Genomic DNA, 21,912 nt, shown 5'->3' on the forward strand with positions numbered 1-21,912 from the left:
AGAAGCCACAGAAGGACTCATTTCATCCATCCTTTTCTTCTGACAGACAGGACACAGAGCTCCGAGGGGCTGGCACCTGGCTGTCTCTTCCCTCATCTAGAGACAGACCTTGGTTTTCATGAAAGTGTGGACAGATTCTTTCCTCTCAGCTGGGGACAGTGATGTTATTAGCGCTGGCAATGAGACACTTCCACACGTACCAGGTGTGGTCATGCAAACCATCATAATACCCTGTTATAAATTTAAGGGTTAATATGGAAACAAAGATGGAAAATTACACTCACGAGGAAAACATGCATAGTCTCAAAAATATGCTGCAAATGCTGCTTGAACTAGAGAGAATTCTCAGGCTACCACTGTCGCAATCCATGCCCGCGTCCTCCTTCCTCTTCGCTTCCTCTGAATCCTGGTGGAGGTGGTGATGATTTCTGTACTGGGAGGGGGAAGAAAGAGGGCTACTAGGGATGGGGGTGCGGGCAGAGACATAATACATGCTTCTGGCTCTGTGTTGTCTTCAATGAATTCTTGGGGAATGTGGCGGTTTAACAAAGATTTAGAAATATTTGGATGCAGGGCGCCTGGGCGGCTCAGTGGGTTAAACCTCTGCCTTCGGCTCAGGTCATGATCTCAGGGTCCTGGGACCGAGTCCCGCATCGGGCTCTCTGCTCAGCAGGGAACCCACTTCCCCCTCGCTCTCTGCCTGCTCTGCCTACTTGTAATCTCTCTCTCTCTGTCAAATAAATAAATAAAATCCTTAGGGAAAAAAAAAAGAAATATTTGGATGCACTTTAGATTGCTTAAGGTAACAGGTGACTCGCAGACCTGTTTTTCTTTTTTAATTCAGATGTGTGGACCGTCAGCAAATTTATGAGTCAACCTGGTTTGAAACTAGCTGCAAGACTCTGTCAACCACTTAATACTTTGAGTCTGTGGGAAATAAATTCTGACAGCCAAGCATCCATCTCCCATCCAACTGATGGCGACCGTGTTCTTGCTGCACAGAGAGGACCACTTCAAGTTATCTTTCAAGTTAAAGAAAGTAAAGTCAGTTTAAGAGTAACTGCTCAGTGGGTAGGTGGTTTTCTTTTGGGGTGACAAAATGTTCTGGAACTACATAGTAGTGATGGCTGCCTAACACAAATGTACTAAGTGTCACTAAATGATACGCATTCAAATAGTAAATTTCAGGTTATGTAACTCTTACTATTAAATAAATCATTACAACCCCTTAAAAAAAAATGCAAGGAATTTAGAGTAACCTCACAGACAAAGACCAGCCACGGTAGCCCTATGTACAGGTATCTACAAGCCTGTTGGTCTTAAGTGGGAAGAGATAGAACGGAGAACCAGGTGGCTGTCCAGTCCTCACAGGCATCTCGTGAGGGACCTCAACATTGGTGGGCCTGACACTCCCTGATGGTCTTCAGCACACACAATGATTTCAGAGTTCTAACATAAAAATAAACGCCAACAAAGGAAAAAGAGCAAAGGGAAAACTTGCTGTAATTAAGCTGCCTTCCCTGGCCCCAAAGTAGCTGCCTGCATTTGGTGCCTCCTTTCCAAAGTTTCTAAAAAAGGAAAAATACTGAAGGTGGCCTTGGGGGTAGGCAAGGGTAGAAGGAATGCACTGACTCAGCGCCCACTGGGTCATTCCTGATGACCCTGACTGCCCAAACCTTGCCCTTCTCTGTGAAGCAAGTTTGCAGACTACCTTTATTCTAGAATGTCCACTTTTGCACAATGCTTAGTCTCGTTACCATCCTAGGAGGACACTGCCATGCCCTCTCACAGGCTGTACCGTCTACAAGGAAGGGAACACAGTTTATGGATGAGATGTACGTATGTTTAAGATTCATTTATTTATTTGAGAGAGACAGAGCACAAGCAGGAGGAGCAGAGACAGAAGGAGAATCTCAAGCAGACTCCACACTGAGTGTGAGCCCAGGATGGGGGCTGGATCTCAGGACTCTGAGATCACACCCTGAGCAGAAATCAAGAGTTGGAAGCTTAAGGGACAGTTCCACTTAGGCACCCTGAGATGTGCATATATTTCAAACATGGGTTGATCACTCAGGTTTAGCACATTTGGCTTCACCCATTCATGTTAGGAAAGCCAACTTAATAGAGTCGGTAGAGCGCCACATCAGTCCCAGTAGAACAGGAACTGGAGGCCGGATACTTCACTGCCTGGTTCCTGAGTCAAGATGGAAAGCACCTTAACTAGACTACCAACCAGAAGAGCACACAAAAGTTAAAAGGCAACAAAGATGATCTTCAAAGCAGGCAGAGCGGACTTAGCCAATGCTTTAGACGTTACGAACAGCAGCAATTTAAGGAGCGTGGAAAGCCGTATGGCTGTCCGAGTGGGTGCTTCCCGGGCCATCTCGGCCCTCGAACGCAGCCTAGAAGAGAGCAGCACGGCTGGAAAGATGGAGAGGAGACGGGTCTCGGTGTGTTTAGATGGATTTCTGGAGAAAGGCAAAAACACGGATGAGCCCCTTTACGTGCAAACTCAACCAAAGCCGGCTGACAAGGGTCTGAGTTCTGAAGAGAGCTGTGAAGTGGACAGGGGAGACAAAAGGGTAAACGTGCAGAGGGTTAATACATCAGGAGAGCTGTGGAGGGCTCTCCATCTGGGAAGCGGCAGCGTGGCCTGCTGTCCCATCCCGGAGCTGACCGGCCAGCTCGGACTTCCACCGGGCGCGCAGGCGCAGCTGCACACAGGGTGCGGGGCCTCGCCAGGCGAAGCGCCGGAAGTGACGCGAGCGCCGCAGTTCCGGCAGCAGCGAGGCCCAGACCGCCTTCCGACAGCGGCTCGTGGAGGCCGGAACCCGGAACCGGAAGTTGGGTCTGCGGTCGATCTGCGTCTTTGTCCCTGCCCAGGGACCTCCGCCCAGCAGCGCCCAGCGCTAGGCGCAGGGAGTGCCGCCTGCCCTCTGCCGGCACGCCTCTTCCTGCAGCGCCGGCTCCGGCTCCCTCCCGGCGCCCCAGCCGCAAACCCTGTAACCTACACAGGCTAGTTTCCAAATAACGTGTAGCCGCCAGGCCAGAGCAGCCTGGAAGCCAATGTGTGCTCGCGCTCTAGCCCCGACCCCGGGGTTGCCAAAGCCACGTGGCTCTCCCTGCCTCAGGGAGAACTGCAGTTACACCCCCTCCCTCCGCGGCCCCCACCGCGGCCCGGTCTGGCGGAGGGAGGGCCCGGGCACGTCGGCTAGCACTCCGCCCACTAAGACCACCGCCCAGGGAAGAAGCTGCGGGGCCGCTCTGCCCCAGGCCCGCTCTGCCCTGCATTACGTCCCAGCTGGAGTGTGCCCTTGTCTACGCCCCCACTGGCGCTCGCTTCGTAATTTCCCGGCGCAGCAGTTCAGAATGGAAAGCTGCAATTGTCCCTTAGCTAATTAAGGGCCAGGAAAAGCGAATGTCTTCCTGAAAGCCGCAAATGAGGGGCAGAGCCTCTCTTACTTTTAAATCTGTCTAAGACGCTTGTCTGTAACTGACAAATCCGTCTTTGCATTTACCTCTGCACACCCAGTCACCTCTGAGGGAAAACATACAGGAAGGTGACCCCCATGGTTTAGCTTGTTTATGAATTTTATACTGAAGCACATTTTCCCTAACGAGCTCCATTCCATCCGGATTCAATTTTACATGTTGTTGGGGTTCGGGATATATTCTCACTCTCCTCCCCCTCGCTCATCTGTCCCAACAACATACAAGCCTGCAGGTCAGTGCCAGCCCGCTGGCAGCAGCTCCTAAAGGCGGAGGCGGAAATGCCCGCAAGGCAGCTATGAAGACGGAGCGTGCCAGCGCCCACAGCCGCCGTGGTCCACCCCCAGATTTGACTTCTTCCTTGGTCTACCGGAGCCTCCCTGAACAAGTACTCACTGAACTCTCAAACTCGAGAGCAAGAACTGACCACAGCACAACTTGGCTTTCTTGCAAGCTTTAAAATAGGATACTACCAAATAAATGTATGTTGAGATGTTTGTCTTGATTCTGAATTTAGGCCAGGACAGAAAGACAAGCCCATTTCCCTTGCTGTTGTGTAAACTAAACTGTTACATAAAATTTCAGCACACGAAATGTACCAACACGGATCATTATTCGCCAAAACCAAGGACTAAAACCAAGGACTACCATCCTCATCTACTCACCACCACCCACCAATATCTCCATTCACCCACTTGCCAACTGGTCCATCCATCTTCCTGTCATTGTGCTTACCCAAGGTCCCCTCCCCCAGCTGAGCAAGAACACCCAGTTGCCATTTGCTAGGTAGACATCCCGAGGTAGGCTTGTGGTATTCCAAGAACAGCCTTTTAATAACCACCAGGCCCTGAGGGAGAAATGAACTTGGCTTGTTCAAGGGATGGAAAGGTGGCAGTGAGTCCTGAGACTGGATGGGAAAAGAAAAGTCTGATAAAGGCTGCCCTGAAAAGAAGAGGGCCAGAAAGGGCCTTGTAGGTCATGGTCAGGCGCTTGCGTTTTACTGCAAGTCCAACCAGAAGCTGTTGCATTGTTTGGGAATGGGGACAATTATCATTTAATTTCTATTCCAAGACCAGCAAGGAGGTATCAGGCATGGTCCAGCCTGGAGATGATGAAAGCTTGGACAAAGGCTTTAGCTTGATCTCAGAGGGTCAAAGCAGAGCTCCTCAGAGAGCAATGTGTTGCCCAGGAGGAGGTGAGCTGTGCCCTGTGCAGCAAGGTGACCAGGGGAACTGCGGCTCAGATCGGAGCTCCTGCACGGGGGGTGCCGGAGCGGCAAAGACAGGATGGCCATCTCCGCTCTGTTCGGAGGCACTAGCAGCCATCCAGGCAGGGAGACCAGCAGACCGCGTAGGAGTGGCTCTGTGAGAAGCAGGAGAGGTGCATGCACACATCTCCCAGGTGAGTGTCTGAGTCCCCACCTCCTCACACCACGGCCACATACTCGAAGGTCAACACTTAACAATGCAATCACTGAATCACAAGGTGCCTGTAATAGCAAGGCTTCGGTTATGTGCCCCCCCAAAACCCTTGAGAGGTTTAGCTGAACTCCCCTTTTCACCAGCCATACTCGAGCATGGCAGCCTCTCTCTTCCTTTTGTTTTAAATGCCCCCACATCAGGTGTGACCTCAGTAGCTCGATGACAGGATGACACTTCCCAAAAGCACGGAGGCAGCTGACACACTGGTTCCAAGGTATAGGGCAGAAAGGAGATTTCCCTCAGGGTAATGGAGTCACTGTATCCCCCCAAAATTTCTAAGTTGAAGTCCTAACCCCCAGGACCTCAGAATGTGACTATTTGGAGACAGGGTTATTAATGAGGTAAGTAAGGTAGAATGAAGTCATCAGGGTGAATCCTCATCCAGTCTCAATGATGTCCTTACAAGAGACTGAGCAGAGACACACGAAGGGAAGACCACATGAGGACAATGGGAGGAGGTGACTATGTGCCAGTTGTGAAGAGAAGCCTTGGAAGAAATCAAAGCCGCTGACCCCTTGCCCCTTGACCTTGGGCTTCTGGCCTCCAGAAGACTGAGAAAATAAATTTCTATTGTCAATGCTGCCTAGTCTGTGGCAGTTAGTTAGGACAGCCCAAGCAAGCTGCTCCATCCAACTTATGTGGTACCCCAGCCAGGGGGTGGGGTGGGGGGAGATTTGCAGGAAGTAGAACCTGTGGGAAAACAGGAGAAGCTGGGGGGTGAGTCCAGTGGGGGTGGGTAAAGGGGTCTGCTCGCCACAGAAAAAGCTGGAAGTAAGCAAACGCAGTGGGATCTGCTCTCCTGGCTTTGGCTTTCTCTCAGCTCAGACACCACCTGTCTTCCCCATGACTTAGGCAGAAGTCACCTCACCGTCTTTCTTCCGAGATTCTGAAGCACCACATGATTTTTTTACAAAAATTCTAATTAACGTGTCATCACTTCCACAGTAAGTACTGGTGTCTCGCCTTCCCTCCAACACGGTGAGGTCCTTTGGGAGCAGAACCTTTGTCCTCCATATCCTTACACAGGACAGAATCTTGAATCTCACAAAAATGTTCTCCATGTGATTGGAATGGACAAGTAAGTCTTATTATCTCCATGCTATTCTATTGTGTCAGCAGAATACAATGAAAAACATTCACAGTGGGTTAAAGCCTCTGCCTTCAGCTCAGGTCATGATCCCAGGGTCCTGGGATTGAGCCCCGCATTGGACTCTCTGCTCAGCAGGGAGCCTGCTTCCTTCTCTCTCTCTGCCTCTCTGCCTACTTGTGATCTCTGTCAAATAAATAAATAAATCTTTCAAAAAAAAAATTCACTATCCTGCACCAGTTATCAAATCAGTAATCCTTTTTTAAAAATATTTTTAAAAATTAAAAAATTTTTTAAAATTTATTTTTCTTTTCTTTTTCTTTTTTTTTTTTAAAGATTTTATTTTTTAGTAATCTCTGTGGCCAGCATGGGGCTCAAACTCACAACCCGGAGATTAAGAGTCAAACGCCATACGGACTGAGTTGACTAGGTGTCTCAGTAATTCCTATTTTTTTATACACGTTTATATTGTTTTAAATTTATGCAAAACATTAGGCATCTTTAAATCTTTGCATTACAGGATTTTGGTTGCGGTGGCCAAAGAGACAATCCTTGACCTGAATTTTCACTTCTTTTATCTCCAGATTTCATGTTTTAAGTACAGGATTTCTTACTGATACTTGAGAAATCAAACATTCTCCGAGAAAAGCGGAAAACGGCTTTCTGTTCTGGAATTTCAAGGAGCCTCACCACCCTCTGAACACACACGCAATTCTACAGATTGCCAGCTGTGCAGCGTGAAAGCAGAAGGCTCCGGTCCACGCGCTGGGATACAGGAAGCCTGTGGTCCCCCTGCTGTTGCTCGTGAGCCTCTCGCTATGGACAGTGCCGCTGACAGCACGCGCACACACACGCACATGCACACACACGCACCCACGGTGCTGCTGCCGGCTACCCGGGAGGTCCCCATTCACAGCAGGGGCTACGCCGCCCATGGCGGCAGGACTGTGTCCAGGGCAGGTGCACAGGCACACGCGGCGTCCGCACGAGCAAGCGGGCTCTGAGCCGCCTCGTGATGGCGGCAGCACCGGGCAACGGGAGAGACGGGGACAGCTGGGGCCGGGCGCGGACTCACGCAGCAGCTCTGGGAATAAAGCGCCAATTGTGTTTCTCAGGAACGGCTGCATGCTGTAGGTGCGTTATTCGCTCGGCGTTCGTTCTTAGCCAGGGAGGCTTGGTCTCAGCCACGCAGACCGTGAACTGCAGGGACCTCCTACACAAAATGCCACTCTTGTCCCCGCGGAGCCGCGCAAAGATTGGATACTCTCGCTTACAGTTAACAGCACTCGAGTTTACAGCCCAACGAAACGAAAGCACATTCTAGAAGGCCCTTAAAAGCAAACATTTAAATTGGTTATTTCTGTACCCGAACCTTATGAGGTTCTGAATATCACACCAATCACCAGACATTCTCCAAAACAACTGAAAAATCTGCATTCACTGACCCAACTGTGTACACTTATTTCCATGCTTCTACCGGTCCTTTTAAAATAAGGTGACCCCACAGGTCCTAGAGCAATCTACAGTTTTCCCTCCCTCCCTCCTCATGAGTATCAAGGGCGAAACAGTCTGTCCATCTACGTACACATCCATGTATCCATCCACGTACCCATCCATCCTCACTACAGCTGAACAGCCACACTGGCCGCGTTTTAGAACTAGGTATGGCACATGGCCTGGAAGCACCCTGCTCTCGAGCATCTGCCGTTCCGTGAGATGCTCTGACCCTCCGAGGGCCCCATGGAATTGGTTTCTATTTTCAGGCTGAAAAGAAGCCCCATTGAGAAAACCTGGCTTGTTCCTTCCTGACAACCCGTCCAGGCCACTCCGACGTGGACGCGTCGCCCGAGCGGCCCAGCACGGCTCCAATCCCGCGGTCTGCAGGAAGTGTCCCATTCCCGCACGTGGCACAGAGTTCTCATCATCTCCGTATAAAGAAGCTCGCCGTCCAGCAAACCCAACAGCCATTCTGCGCCCCGAGGATGCCCCGATGGCGTTCGGGCCCAGGGAGCCTGATCCCGGCAGCGGTGCTGGCCCTCGGGCTCTGCCTAGGACACGCTGCCCGCACCGGACGCGCCACAATCCACAGCTGCTGGCGGCCACTCCGGCTCTGGCAGCAAACAGACGCCCTAGCACGCTCACTGGGCACCCACCGGCCACAAAGAAGGTCACCCCGACACATCCTCTTTGCAACCCCACACCCAAACTTCACCTACCTCGGACGGGGCTGTCCCTCCTCGGCCCAGACTGCGGAGGAATGTTCTCTGCACTCACCAGGGTCCCCCACGGGCTGCTGCGGTCCGATGGCAGCTTCCTGCCAAGAGCAGCACAGTGAGACACCGAGTCATCGAGCCGCCTTCTGTACGACATCTGTTATTACGAACCCCCTCATTGTGGGTTTGCCCTGCGGGCCTGGACCACAAAGGCAGTGACGCGGCCTGCCGTCCCGTGCTGACACTCGGCCACAGGGCCGGCCCGCTCAGCTCTCCAAACCGGTCTGTCAAAACAAACGCACCAGATCGTGAGTCCACGTCTGTCCCAGGCAGGGGGTGAGAGGCCGGAGGGAGGCCCGTGGAGCCAGGCAACACAACCGGCCCAAGCAGAAACGAGACAGAAACCAGCCCACACACAGCCGGTGACAGCTCGTTACGGCAAAGCCTCAGGCCCTAGCGCTTGTCAGAGTCCGGGGCTCTTCTCTCCGGCCTGAGCAAGCGTGGAAGGCTCCAAGGTCAGGCCGCGGGTCCCAGCCACGACAGAGAGCTACATGGGCGGTGGCCGCAGGCCTGTCAGCTTGGGGGCGCCACGGACAAACAGGCCACCCTCCTTACACGCACAGACACACTGTCGTGTCCTGAGTCCGCGACTCGTTCTTGGGAAAAGAAACCGCATCGCGTCCTGTAAGCCTTTTCTCCGAAACACACAGAGGCAGGTTTAAGAGGCGGAACAGGCAGAGAGAGGGAGGGTGAGCATGGCACTGACTTTGACCATGGCTCTGAGCACCCCGCTTTTCCAGCAGGCTTAACACCACCCTTGACTGCCACGACTCTCACCTGACGAGAAGTGCATCGGTTTAATGCACTGCGTGCTGACCTACATCGGCCCTGCAGCAACCTCTAAAAATATTTCGGAAAAAAAAAAGCTGAAAAAATGAAAAGAACAAACACTAAAAATTGTAAGTGGCCCGAAGGCTTGAAGACAGGCCACCCTACACTGTCTCTCACCCCTTTCCCCAAAGTACCGCTTTCCGGTTCAGAGGAGAAGCAGCCATTTTCTAGCCCTCTCCCCCCCAAATTCTCTGCGTGGTGTTAAGGCTGGGGCACGCTCGTCTTGGGGAAAGACAGCTGTGGTGAGAGAGGAGGAGATGGCTGCGGACTCGAGAGCTGCACACTGAGATGGCCCTTCAGTGGTCACGAATGTCCCGATTTGTCCCCAGGAACCTTTCCCACAGGGCCACGCCGGAAGAGCTACAGCACATGGGTGCTCAAGCCGCTGGGCACACGTCACACTGACTTGGCTGTTCTATTTCGGGGCCTCTCTCTGAGTGGGGGCGGGGGGGGCGGTCAGCGCCCTTGCTTGTGGCCCCAGGCTTACCTGTGTGTACAGGTCTGTGGATGGCGATGACCGGGACCTTCCGTGAACGTACTGAGGCCTCTCGTGTTGCTCCAGACCCACGTCCAGGATGTCGTCGGCTGAGTGGTACCGCCCGGAGCTCCTGCCTTCTAGAGCTGTCCTCTGTTCCCGCCAAGAGGCCTGATACTCGGCAAACGTCCCAAGTCTCTGGGGCGGTTCCCTTTTTCCGACCTGCCCCACTTTTCCGTGACCTCTGGGGTGCTCTCCAAAGGAGGCAGTGCGGGCCCGTTTCTGGAACCAAGGCTCCGCACCCTCGTACCCGCGGCCCGCCGTCTGCGGCCTCTCCAGCCTCTCCTTCGGGAAACCACAGAGCGCTGGGCTTGGCCCCGGCCTCTGGTGAAGGGGTCTGCTGGTTTCCTCAAAGAACTTCCACCTGTCGGCGAACGTGCCCAGAGTCTCGTCGGACGTCCCGGGGTGCTGCGGAGGGCGCTCGTGCCCGGACAGCCCCACCTCGTTCATCTTCTCTGGTTCGGAGTAGGATTTCAGCTTCTGCTCCAGCGTAAACCGCTTGCGGCCTCCGATGCGGGCAACATGCAGCCCGCCTGTTCCTGATGGGGACGGCTTGGCCGGGCCCCCCTCCCAGACGTGGGGGACGGGGTCCAGACTGGTGCCGTGGTTCTCAGCCCGGTGCTCCGGCGACCCTGCGTAAGGATCGGCTGGGCTGGGCTCCAAGTCACGGCGCTTGAACGACGTGGCCCTGAGCACCCGGGCCTGGGCCTCCTTCACGTGGTCTCTATAGGTGCCCGTGAAGGCCCCTGCTGGGGTGGCGCTGGCGGCAGAACCGCGCTGCGTCCCCCAGCCGGCGGCCTCCCCCGCCACGTCCCCCGCCCCGGCCAGCGCCGCCGCGCTCTTGCTCTGCTGCAGCCTGGCCCGTCGCATCTGGATCTCGTTCCTCAGGGTGGTGGCGAACCGGTCGCTCCTCCGCGTCGGTTTGCCCCCTGCGGCATCTGTCGGAGGCGGCCTCTCCGCGTGGGCTTCCTGCCCATCCTCGGGCCGCCGCGTGCCCTCCCGCGTCAGCGAGTGCAGCATGGGGGTCTTCTGACGGGAGATCTGGCTGCTCTCGCCGTCGGCCCACGCGAAGCCGTCCGCAGAGCCCCTCGCGCTGCCCTTCGCCACGGGCCTGGCTCCCCGCGCGTCCTCACGTGCTGCGGAACGGCCCTCTGCCCCTCGGTCCCCCGGGTCACTCCCGTCTCTCTCGAGGGGGCCTGCAGCCACCTCGGGCTGCAGCAGGGAGCACCAGGGCCTCTGGCCCATCGGGTGAGGGGCAGGGTACTCGGGGGCGCCTGGGGCCACGTCTGGCTGCCAGGCCTCCTCGTGCAGCCACGCTGCCTGCGTGCCCCCCTGCAGGCACTGTCTGCTGGTCACACAGTAGTAGCGGCTCTGCCCGCCGCCATCCCCCTTCTGGTTGGTGGCACCAGGCCACCTGACCTGAGGGGGGCTGTCGTCGTGGAAACGGCCAGCAGGTGGCTCCAGGCGGCAGCCAGGGACGGCCAGGCGGGGCTGTTCCCTCAGCAACGTGGCGGCCCTGGGGCCCTCGTGTGAGAAGGGGCTGTTGTCACTGCACTGGCATGGGTGCTGGCCACCGTGGGAAGCCGGCGGGAAGCGCACGTCCGTGCTGGACAGAGAGACCTGCAGCCAGCTGGGGGCCCCTGGGAGGCCGCCGGCGCCGTGCTCAGAGGGCAGCACCCCGCCGCCCAGGGGGACGTCTGGCGTGCAGCCCGAGCTCCTGCCTGCTCTCCCGCCGCTGGGATGCACCCGCCTCCACTGGTCGGCGGCTTCTGTTCTCCAGTCGCTGCGGGGCTGGGCCCGGGTCAGGCCCGGAAAGTGCTGCACATTGGCCGCCTCTGAGAATGGAGGGCCCTGGGTCTTCTCGTGGCTCTTGGTGGCCGCGAAGCTGTCACTGCGGAGAGGGGGAGGGGGCGGAGGAGGGGACGAAGGTGCTTTTTTCTTCTCAGGGACATACCAGATGGGCCCCAAATTTGACCTCCTGGCGGTGGCCAGCTTGGCCTCAGCACTGTCCTCTGGCCTGGGGCTTCTGCGGCTGTCACAGGGGACCCGGGCTGGGAAGCACCCGAACCTCTCCTCCAGGCCCGGGGCATCGCTGGCAGCCTGGCCCTGCCGGCTGCCGCCCAGCTTGGAGGCATCCCACAGGCCCACTTTGTAGATGATGTTCTCTGCAGAGGAGGCGTCGGCCTTGGGCAGGGTGTGGTCAGGCGTGCTGGAGCTGGTGGAGAACGAGCCATAGGCCGAGTCCCGCTTGCTCTGGCTGCCCAGGTGGTCGATGCTGCTGTTGGACTTGGCTGCGGAGAGGCGTCCGGAGGGGAAGTGCTGGGTAGGCTGGTCCAGGCTGTCGACACTCCCAAGCGAGCTGAAATGGTCCGAAGTTCGCTGGAGATTCGAGTGCTCCCACGGGCCCGACAGGTCGTGAAACGAAGAGCTAAAGGGGAAGGAGTACAGGGAAGTGTCCGCTTTAGAATCGATGAGCAGCGACGGGGAAGATCAGGGCAACCGCTCAGTGAATGCTGCTGACCCGCACAAGACATCCAGATGCCCAGAACTCTTTCCAGAACAGGGTCACGGGACCTCACAGGGGACCTCAGCACAGCATTTTATTATTTTTTAAATTTATTTAGAAAAGATTTTATTTATTTATTTGACAGAAAAAGAGTGAGAGAGAGAGCACAAGCAGGGGGAGCGGCAGGCACAGGGAGAGGGAGAAGCAGACTCCCCACTGAGCAGAGAGCCCGATATGAGACTCGACCCTAGGACCGTGGGATCATGACCTGAGCCGAAGGCAGACGCCTCACTGACTGAACCACTCAGGCACCCAGGAGTGAGAGAGGAGGAAGCAGGCTCCCTGCTGAGCAGAGAGCCTGATGTGGGGCTCGATACCAGAACCCTGAGATCATGATCTGAGCTGAAGGTAGAGGCTTAACTCACTGAGCCACCCAGGTGCCCCTTTTTGGATTTTTTTTTTCTTAATTTAGCTGAGAGAGAGATCACAAGTAGGCAGAGAGGCAGGAGTCAGAGAGGGAGAGGCAGCAGCACGGCATTTTAGAGTAACTCTGACAACAGGCTCAAAAGACCCAGCCCGACCCGCTGGACGCTCTTTCCCCAAACCCGTGCCTTCACGTGCTAGCTGTGCACACTCCTGCCCTCAGGGTCGCCGGAACCACAGCGGTCAGCAGCGGGGAGACTCTGCCCACGGGAGCGCTTTCATCCTCCGTCACGAAGTACGGCAGCTGGCAGGCCACAGCCCGTGAGTACGGGGTTAGGCAATTAAAGGGTTGGGGGCACATGGATCAAAAGATCATTTTGGGACTCATGAGAATGACAGAAATTCAAATGTCACTGCTCACAGATAAAGTGTGATTAGAACCCAGTTGGGGCCATCCGTGTACACACTGTTTGTGACTACTTCTCAGCTGGGAAACGGCAACAGACACGGGTCCACGGAACCTAAAATATTTCCTACATGGCCCTTTCCAGAGCAGGTCTGTGAACCCCCGGGTTGTGCATATGAAAGGGTTTTTGCTTGGATGACTAACAGAGAAGAACTGATGGAACGACAACAGCTTTCACATTGAAAGGGGATGTCCAGGGGCGCCTGGGGGGCTCAGTCGGTGAAGCGTCTGCCTTTGGCTCAGGTCATGATCCCATGGTTCTGGGACTGAGCCCCACATGGTTCTGGGACTGAGCCCCACATGGCCCTACTCCGTGAGGAGCCGGCTTCTCCCTCTGCCTGCTGCACCCCCTGCGGTGCTCACTCTTCCTCTGACAATATCTAAACAATAACAAATAAATTTTTAAAAATACAGGGGGTGCAGGGATAATGTGACTTTTCCACACCTCAACATTCAAGTACCATCAGCTCCTTTCACCTGGCAGTGAAGGCAACATGTGAACGAGAACTCCAGCAACAGGCGTTTTCAGCAAAACCCCACACTGCGGGGCCAGGGGCCTCATTACACCCGGCAGAGTTCATCGGAGCTGTACCCGGACACCAAACATTCCGGTTCGCAAGTAGCATGGGGTCCAGGAGGAGGAAATGCAGAAGCCAGGCTTACTGCTACAAGCTGGGCGATGCGCTCATCACGGAAGTCCGTGTTCTGCCAGGCAGTCACAGCGTACAGCGGAGCCTAACAGCCCTCCGTGGCGAGCTCTTTATCCAGCGATGTTGAAAACACTTTCATGAAAGCTCAACAGAGCTGGAACCTTCAGGCTTCGAGGTCAGAAAAACAAAAAACAAAACCTACTGCCCACATCTGTTGCTACTTTAGGTCTGGGGAGAACCAGGATAAGAAAGCAAGTTGTGTCAGCACCGCGAGGAGACTGAACCGGCTAAATCACTCTTAACTACAGCAGCAACAAGACAAATGAAAACCCAGGGAGAAGGACTATACCCACATGCTCTGAAGGTCTCATGGCTCCCGGGGACGGTGAGGTTTTCCTGAAGGGAGGGGACTGTGGGGGTTTTACACCCTTCTCTGGACGGACACGGCAGGTGCCCCTCAGACACGGAGCAGTGTCCTCTCCGTCCTCCCCAGTGCCCTCAGGGTGCTCTCCCCATGCAGACTTCAGTCCCGGCGGATAGGAACAAGGCTCCGCACCGCTTCCACACAGATGTGGGCAGTGTATGTGTGCCCTCATCAAGAAACCACCAAGGACAGGCGCCGGGGTGGCTCCGTGGGGTAAAGCCTCTGCCTTCAGCTCAGGTCGTGATCTTAGGGCCCTGGGATCGAACCCCACATCGGGCTCTCTGCTCAGTGGGGAGCCTGCTTCCCCCTCTCTCTCTGCCTGCCTCTGCCTACTTGTGATCTCTGTCAAATAAATAAAATCTTAAAAAAAAAAAAAAAAAAAAAAAAAGAAACCACCGAAGGGGCTCAATGGACATCCTATTACGTTACGTCACCTCAATAATGAAACACAAGGCCCACTTTCCACTGAACTTTAGTATACAGCTGAGAATCTGTGGTTTCTCAAAAATACCCTGGACTGCAAACACCACGGTCTCTTGTCACTTCGAATAGATAATGTATTTGCGATGTCTTCCCTCCTCAAAGCACTGCATGATTTTACAGGAGACCAGTGTTTGCTAAAAATCAAAAAGAGATTCCAAGGGGCGTCTGGGTGGCTCAGTCGATTAAGCGTCTGGCTCTTGGTTTCACTCAGGTCATGATCTCAGTTCCCGGAATCAGGCCCCATGTGGGCTCTGTGTACCACGTGGAGACTGCTTGACATTCTCACTGTCCTCCTGCCCCCGACTTGTGCACATGTGCACACTTTCGCTCACTCTCTGGCTCCCATATAGATCAATCTTTTTTTTAAAAATTGATTTTGGGGCGCCTGGGTGACTCAGTGGGTTAAGCCTCTGCCTTCGGCTCAGGTCATGATCTCAGGGTCCTGGGATCGAGCCCCGCATCGGGCTCTTTGCTCAGCAGGGAGCCTGCTTCCCCCTCTCTCTCTGCCTGCCTCTCTGCCTAGTTGTGATTTCTCTCTGTCAAATAAGTAAATAAGATCTTTAAAAAATATATTGATTTTGAGGTGGTTACATGACCTCCACACACACAGGCACAAATGCACTTACAGAATAGGTGTGTCCACACGCTCGCAAACACACGCACACACGTGCACACACATGGGCACACATCCTAGGTATGCACCGATGCACCTACACACACAGAGATACACATACACACTCATACGTGCACTCACACACACCAAAACCCACACTAGTGCTCAGCGTCATTCTTTTAATAGGAGACTTGTGACGATGCTGGAGGCTGACCCAAGAGGACGTGTGTGTAGCTGGAGTTTCCTCAAGCGAACACCGCTGTGGGGCTGTCACGCGCGTACCTCATCCAGGAGCACTTCTGCACCTGATATATGGACGCCAGGTCGACCAGAACGCCCCCTCCTTTTGCCGACCTACAGCTCCCACCATCTTGGTCTCACACTTAGTGGGAACCACCACTGGGCCCTCAAGGCTGGCTGCCAGCCTGGCGTGTGGGCCGTGAAGCCCTGGTTTCCTCTATCCCCAGCCACAGGAGAGCCTGGGCGTTGGGGACAGGGTGCTGATGCTTCCCAGGACTGTCTGGGAGCCTCTGTGAACTACACTTGCCGAACCCGTAGGTAGCGCCTGTCTTCCAATCTAGGCACAAAAATCTCAAAAGAATGGCGGTGGCTGAGGGCAAGTGGGTGGCATGGTGGCTGTCCCAGTCAGGTCGGCAGCCGGCCCCAAGGAGTTCAGCCAAGAAGCCCAGCTCCCAGGCTGCCGACGGACTGAGCACCGGAAGGAGAAACACACGTACTCATCCTTGCTCCTGATATTTCAGTTTTTGTTCCCAAAGGCTGGACACGTCCCTCCTCTGAAAAATTTGGGAAGTTTTACCCGTCATGGTGTGCTCGTGGCTTTTCCTCATCAGAAAAACAAAACTGTTCTGAAGTGAACAGAGGTGCTCTCGTGGCAGGGCTGGGAAGCGACGGACACCGCCCATCCCGGTGGGAAACGCGTGCCTACCTGGTGTGGTGTCGGCTGTGCCAAGAAGGGCAGGCGCTGGTGGGGGGGAACGGCGATGCTGACGTCTCGGGGTGGCTGTCGGAGAACTTGGTAGCATGCCAGGAGTGAGGCCTCCAGCTCACCTCGTTCTTCCTGAAAAAGAATGCAGACGGCTCAGGGACTCTGAACAAAGGACACCTCCGTGCCAAGACAGAAGCGCGACGTGGAAAGAAGTCACAGTGACTTCCGCACGGTTCAGAGCATCGCTTCTAGGTGCTTCCCGCTGGATCTGGACATGAACACGGGGTGTGAAATGTTTCTTAATACAGAACTCACGCTAACGCAAAGACAATCTCAAGCTTCCGAATGTGAATTAACCCTTATTCTCCAACATCTATTCACAGTAGTAAATCAATCTTGCTGTCCCCTGGGCCATCAGCACAACCACAGACAGACTTCCGTCTCTGTTCTCGCACTGCCACACGCACAACCCTCGACCGTGCCGGAGAAAAGCTCCAGAGTGCCCAGCTCCGCCAGGTCGCATGGAGTTTAGGCCGCCATGACTTACTCACTTAACTCAGGAAACACAGACACTGACGTGAACGGAGACCCGCAGACGTGTGTTCACTCCCCTGGGCCCCTCAGAGCACGTGCAAAGTCGGTTAAGGGTCCCCATTCCAGGAACGTGAGGTCCTCGACCCACAGGCTGCAGCCCACCCTGCCTGGGCTCCCACCCCGTGGTCCCCACTGCCCTGTGGCGGGCGCACTGGTGTTTTGGCTGCACTGCCTGGGCGTGGGAAGGGAACCGCAGCCGGAAGTCCGCAGGGCTGCCGTGGAAACCTGACAGCCTCCGAGAGAAGGCTGCGGTGTGAGCAGGCGCCCACCGGCCTGCTGCTCCCACTCTCCGCTTCTCCCATGTGCGACAGAACTTGCTCACTCTGGACAGCCTACCTCCCCTTCAAGAACACAGAGAGACCTCAAACTGTGCCTCGCTGGTTACAGACATGTGGAATGTGTTGACTTCAGGAGTTTCCCCGTGAACAAAACCACAGAAGAGACAAATTCATCACACCGCAGAAGTAAAGGGACTGAAAACCAAACTGTACCTCATAGAGTTCCTCAGAATCCTCGTAAGAAAGATTCTGGCCATGTGAATTTCGTTTTCAGATGTCTTTTTTTGTGCTATCTTATCCACAATTTCTTTCATCTTCTTTTATAGTTAACTAATGAAGGAAAGAAACTAGACGGAGAGTGCAGGCAAAGGGAAACAAATAAAAAAAGGAGGCTAGGAAAGGAAAATGCCTTGTGCTTTCTGGCAACATCTTCCAACCCTGCAACTGGCAAGACTGGGGTACAGGCTGGCTTATTGAGGTAGCAACTTTCCAAGCGTAAGCATGTTTCCTCCTTTTAAAAAAGATAATCCACACAGATGCAAATGTATTTCAAGAAGACATAGTCAACAGTTGTAGTATGAATTAAGGGCTTAAAAAAAAAGGAACAGCGGCGCCTGGGTGGCTAAGCATCTGCCTTCAGCTCAGGTCACGATTCTCAGGGTCCTGGGATCAAGTCCTGCAATGGGCTCCTCGTTGACCGGGGAGCCTGCTTCTCCCTCTGCCTCTGCCCCTTCCCCCTGCTCATGCTTGTTCTCTCTCACGTGCAAATAAAATGTTAAAATTTTTTTTAAAAAAGATTTTATTTATTTATTTGACAGACAGAGATCACAAGCAGGCAGAGAGGCAGGCAGAGAGAGAGGAAGGGAAGTAGGCTCTCTGCCGGGCGCCCCTCATTTGCTCTTTTTTAAAAAAAGTTTTTTGGAAGCCTGGGTGGCTCAATGGGTTAAGACTCTGCCTTCGGCTCAGGTCACGATCTTAGGATCCTGGGATTGAGCCCCGCATCAGGCTCTCTGCTCAGCGGGGAGCCTGCTCCCCCCCCCCCGTCCCCCCACCTGCTGCTCTGTCTATTTGAGATCTCTCTGTCAAACAAATAAAATCTTTTAAAAAAATAAAAAGAACAAGTGATAGCACAGTGAGGAGGTTACACCTATCAGCTATAAACAAGAATCTCACGGATCTGGGCACAGTGATGTTTTCCTAAAACACAGGCGCTTGCAGCAGGTCTTCTGAACTTCTTAGAGCATAATGAACGTATTTAGCAAGGTTCCAGCTCCTTCCTGCTTGTCAGCCCCTCTCCTGGCTCCTGGCGGGATCCGTGTTGATAAGAGAGGGGAGGATCTTGGGCACCCGCGTGTGCATCCATCCCAATCCTGGGCGGATGCCGGACAGGCAGGCTCTGGGGACCGAGCGCTCTGGCGCCACCCAGTGTGCACACACAGTCACTGCGCCGCTTCAACCAGACCCAGGGGCAACAGAACTGCAAGCAGATTTAAGATCCTCCTTTTCGCTGGATCATGGGGTTTCTTTTCACACAGACACACACTCAGGTGGCTTTATTTATTTACTTATTTGTTTATTTTTAAAAGATTTTACTTCTTTATTTGACAGAGAGGAGTGAGCAAGCACAAGCAGGCTCCCCGCTGAGCAGGCTCCCTGGCACCGGACTCCATCCCAGGACCCTGAGATCATGACCTGAGCCGAAGGCGGATGCTTCGCCGACAGAGCAAGCCACCCCGGTGCCCCTCAGGTGGCTTTAAATCATCCAGTTGCTCGAGATGATGGGGCCGCGAGTACACAGGCCACACGAGATGGCAGGACAGAGGAGCACAACGCCCCAGCCCGAGCACCCCGCTGAAACCACCCCACCACCTCCGGTTCCTGGCTGTCCCACCCTGGCCCCCGAGCAGAGCCGCGAGCACCGAGTAAGTGCACCGCGGGCACACACTGAGCCACCCGGGGATCACTCCCTCACACTGGACGTGGACTGTCGTCGGGACGGCTGTGTGGCAGGGACAGTTCTGGCCTTGGAACGAGCCAGGAGGGGCAGGCGGGCATGCAGCTCACCAGAGCCACGAAGGCCTGTGGAGCCTGTCCCAGCGGCACTCCGGGTCCTGCTTCTGTGCAGGGTGGCGTGGGCAGGGGTGCCCCAGACAAAGACGAACAACGCCATACACTGTGCATGGGGCCCCACAATCCCAGGACTACCAGAAATGGGGTTCAGTCCACAGGGACCCCGGACTACGGTCATCCCAGTGTACATGGAAGAAATCCTTTCTATTCAAAGGGCTACTGACATTTGTAATCCATACAGTGCACACTTACTGTAGAAAACATGGAACATGGGGTGCCTTGGGGGGCTTAGTCGGTGAAGAGTCTGCCTTCGGTTCAGGTCATGATCCTGGGGTCCTGAGATTGAGCCCCGCGTTGGGCTCCCTGCTCAGCGGGGAGTTTGCTTCTCTCTCTGCCTCAGCCCCCTGCTTGTGCTCTCTCTGTCTCTTGCTCTATCTCAAATAAATAAATCTTAAAGAAAAGAAAATATGGAACATTTAAAAATGAAGAAGCCACTAAGACAAGAGGAAAGTGGGCCACGACCTACAGAAGACCACAGGCGCCGTGTGTGCATTCTGCCCCATCTCCTTCTAGACGACCTGGAGAATCCTGCAGACAGCAGGTCCGTTCCTTCTGCAGCCTGCCGGCTTCTGTGCACTCCCCCATGCCGCTGTCCCTCTTCCAAAACGTAATCTCTCTTCAGTGCTTAATAGTCCTCTCATCTACATACTGAAAAGCCACAGTACTGACATGAATATTTTTTGGTACTCCAGATAAAATTATTCACCCTAATGACGGTTCCCCTAATGCCTTTCCCACAAATTACACAGCAAGATTAATCAAAATTTATGTTAAGTTTTAAAATGATTTTATATGCTAGGTAGTCTCTGAGGGGTGTTGGAAGGACAGGATTTAGATCACAGATATGAAAAATGCTAGGCTATCACTGAAAATTAAGAACAAATCTAGACATCAGAAATCCTTTAGAAAAAAGGAAATATTAAAATAAATGCTTCAATAAAATGTTCAGCATTGCCATAAAGCACAATACCCGCCCCCCACCCAAAAAGAAAAGTCCCGTGAGTGCTGGGTTACTTCCATACGAGCAGCCACCAGGCACTGCCCCACAAGACAAACACAGTCTGCGCCTAGTCACCACGAGCTCCATCAGCCTGACGGGACCAGACCCATCGGCGGGGAGGCCAGGGGCCCTGGCTCTGGGTGCACACTGTGATGGGCCCATGCATGGGGCATGAGGGCTTCCAGGCAACACTGGGCTCGAGGAAGGCTCCTGGGGGGGGGAAAAGTCAACAGCGCTGCGTGGAAGCATCTCACAGAAAAGCATCAGGGGGCCTGGACTGGGAAAGACCTAGATTCCAGAGAAAGGGTGAGCTGGACAGTGCTGCAGGTGGTCCTCAGGGAGCCCCTGAGTGCACGGGACCAGCCCTATGCAGACAGCCCCCGGAATTCAAAATTCAAGGAGGGGAGCGGGTCCAGGCCAGCACAGGAGGTGCCGGTGGGGGGTGAGAGGTCTCTGCTAGAGGAGGAGTGCTGGCATCCTTCTTACTCCTCCCAAAAGAAACAAAGAAAAAGCACCACTCTACAAACACGAAAGCGACCTTGCTCTGACCCTGCCGCTTCCTGTCTCTGCCAAGCCTAGGGAAGGCCATGTCCTGACTAGCCCCTCCCTCTGCTGGTCTATCTAGCTCCTGCCAGATCACTGCAACTCGGCAGCTCTGCTCTGGACAGCTCTTGCTCTCACTCCAGAACCTTCAACGGCTCCCAGTGGCCACAGAAGGAAGCCCAAGCCCCCACATTCCCAGGCGTCCAGCCAAGCTGTCGTGTGGCGTGTATCCCAGGGCCAGCAGCATGGGCATCAGCTGGGCACAGACCCGGGCGGGCTGATGTGTTTGTGCTCGCCTTCCTGGCACGTTCAGATGCGGGCTCGGTTCCTGCGCTCTCTGCCTCTGGCTACCTCTCCCTGCACTCCTTTGGGTGCCATCTCCTGAGGAGGCTCTGGTACAGCTGACGTGGGACCAGACTGGCGGCTCAGCCCTGGCTCAGCCTTCGGAGACTGGCCTCTGAGAGCACGAGGTTCCACAGACCCCCGCCAACACCCCCACTAAGGCCCCCAGCCTGCAACAACATACAAACACACACACAGAGACACACACACACAGAGGTTCCGTCCCAGGAAGAGCTCTCAGGAGGGGAAGGGAGGACACACCTGCGGACACGCTGGCCATCCCCGTGCTCCCGCCGCATGGCTGCAGGAAGCTGCTTCCAGAACATCTGTGCTACTCCACGTCAGGGCCACGCACAGAGCCACCTGCTCCAGGACAGCTCCAAGCAGCCAGGAGCAGAGGGAGCCGGCACAACACAGGCTCACTGTGAGATTCGCTGCAACTGAGCGACTTCCAGAGAACAACGCATGTTGCAAGAAATTTGCTCACGGCCAGCATGGCTGCACACACGAGATCTGGAACCCCCTTTCTTCATGTATGTAGCCATTCCACAGCCCGGCCAACCCGTACAACCGCCCGCAGAGAACCGCTCCCCTGGGCGTTTGTCTGCTCCCGGACGCAAGCTTAGTGCAAGCTTAGTGCAAGGTTAGTGGACGTAGTCAGAGTCACAGCCAGCGTCAGGCTGCCAGTTAAGAGGCAGAAGAGTCCACAAAACCCTATCGATACCTCGGCCCTGCTCAAAATGCTCACGACAGTGCTGAGTCTTGGCTGAGGGCTGGGTTAACGATGAGGCAGGCAGCTGGACTCTGTTGCAAGCAAA

General features: G+C 54.7%; 1 protein-coding gene across 3 annotated transcripts in view; it reads right to left on the reverse strand.

Moving 5' to 3' along the window:
* The window catches only part of LOC123935911 (protein Shroom2-like), a 135,108-nt gene that overhangs the window by 48,185 nt on the left and 65,011 nt on the right, over nucleotides 1-21,912 (reverse strand). For all 3 annotated transcript variants that reach the window (XM_045996755.1, XM_045996754.1, XM_045996756.1), the window contains exons 3-5: nucleotides 16,208-16,339; nucleotides 9,649-12,124; nucleotides 8,274-8,371 (exon numbers count right to left, since the gene is read on the reverse strand). In XM_045996755.1, coding sequence (XP_045852711.1) covers nucleotides 8,274-8,371; nucleotides 9,649-12,124; nucleotides 16,208-16,339 — 2,706 coding nt within the window. The remainder of the gene's footprint in view (nucleotides 1-8,273; nucleotides 8,372-9,648; nucleotides 12,125-16,207; nucleotides 16,340-21,912) is intronic.

The sequence above is a fragment of the Meles meles genome, chromosome Y (genome assembly GCF_922984935.1).
Source record: "Meles meles chromosome Y, mMelMel3.1 paternal haplotype, whole genome shotgun sequence".
NCBI lineage: Eukaryota > Metazoa > Chordata > Mammalia > Carnivora > Mustelidae > Meles > Meles meles.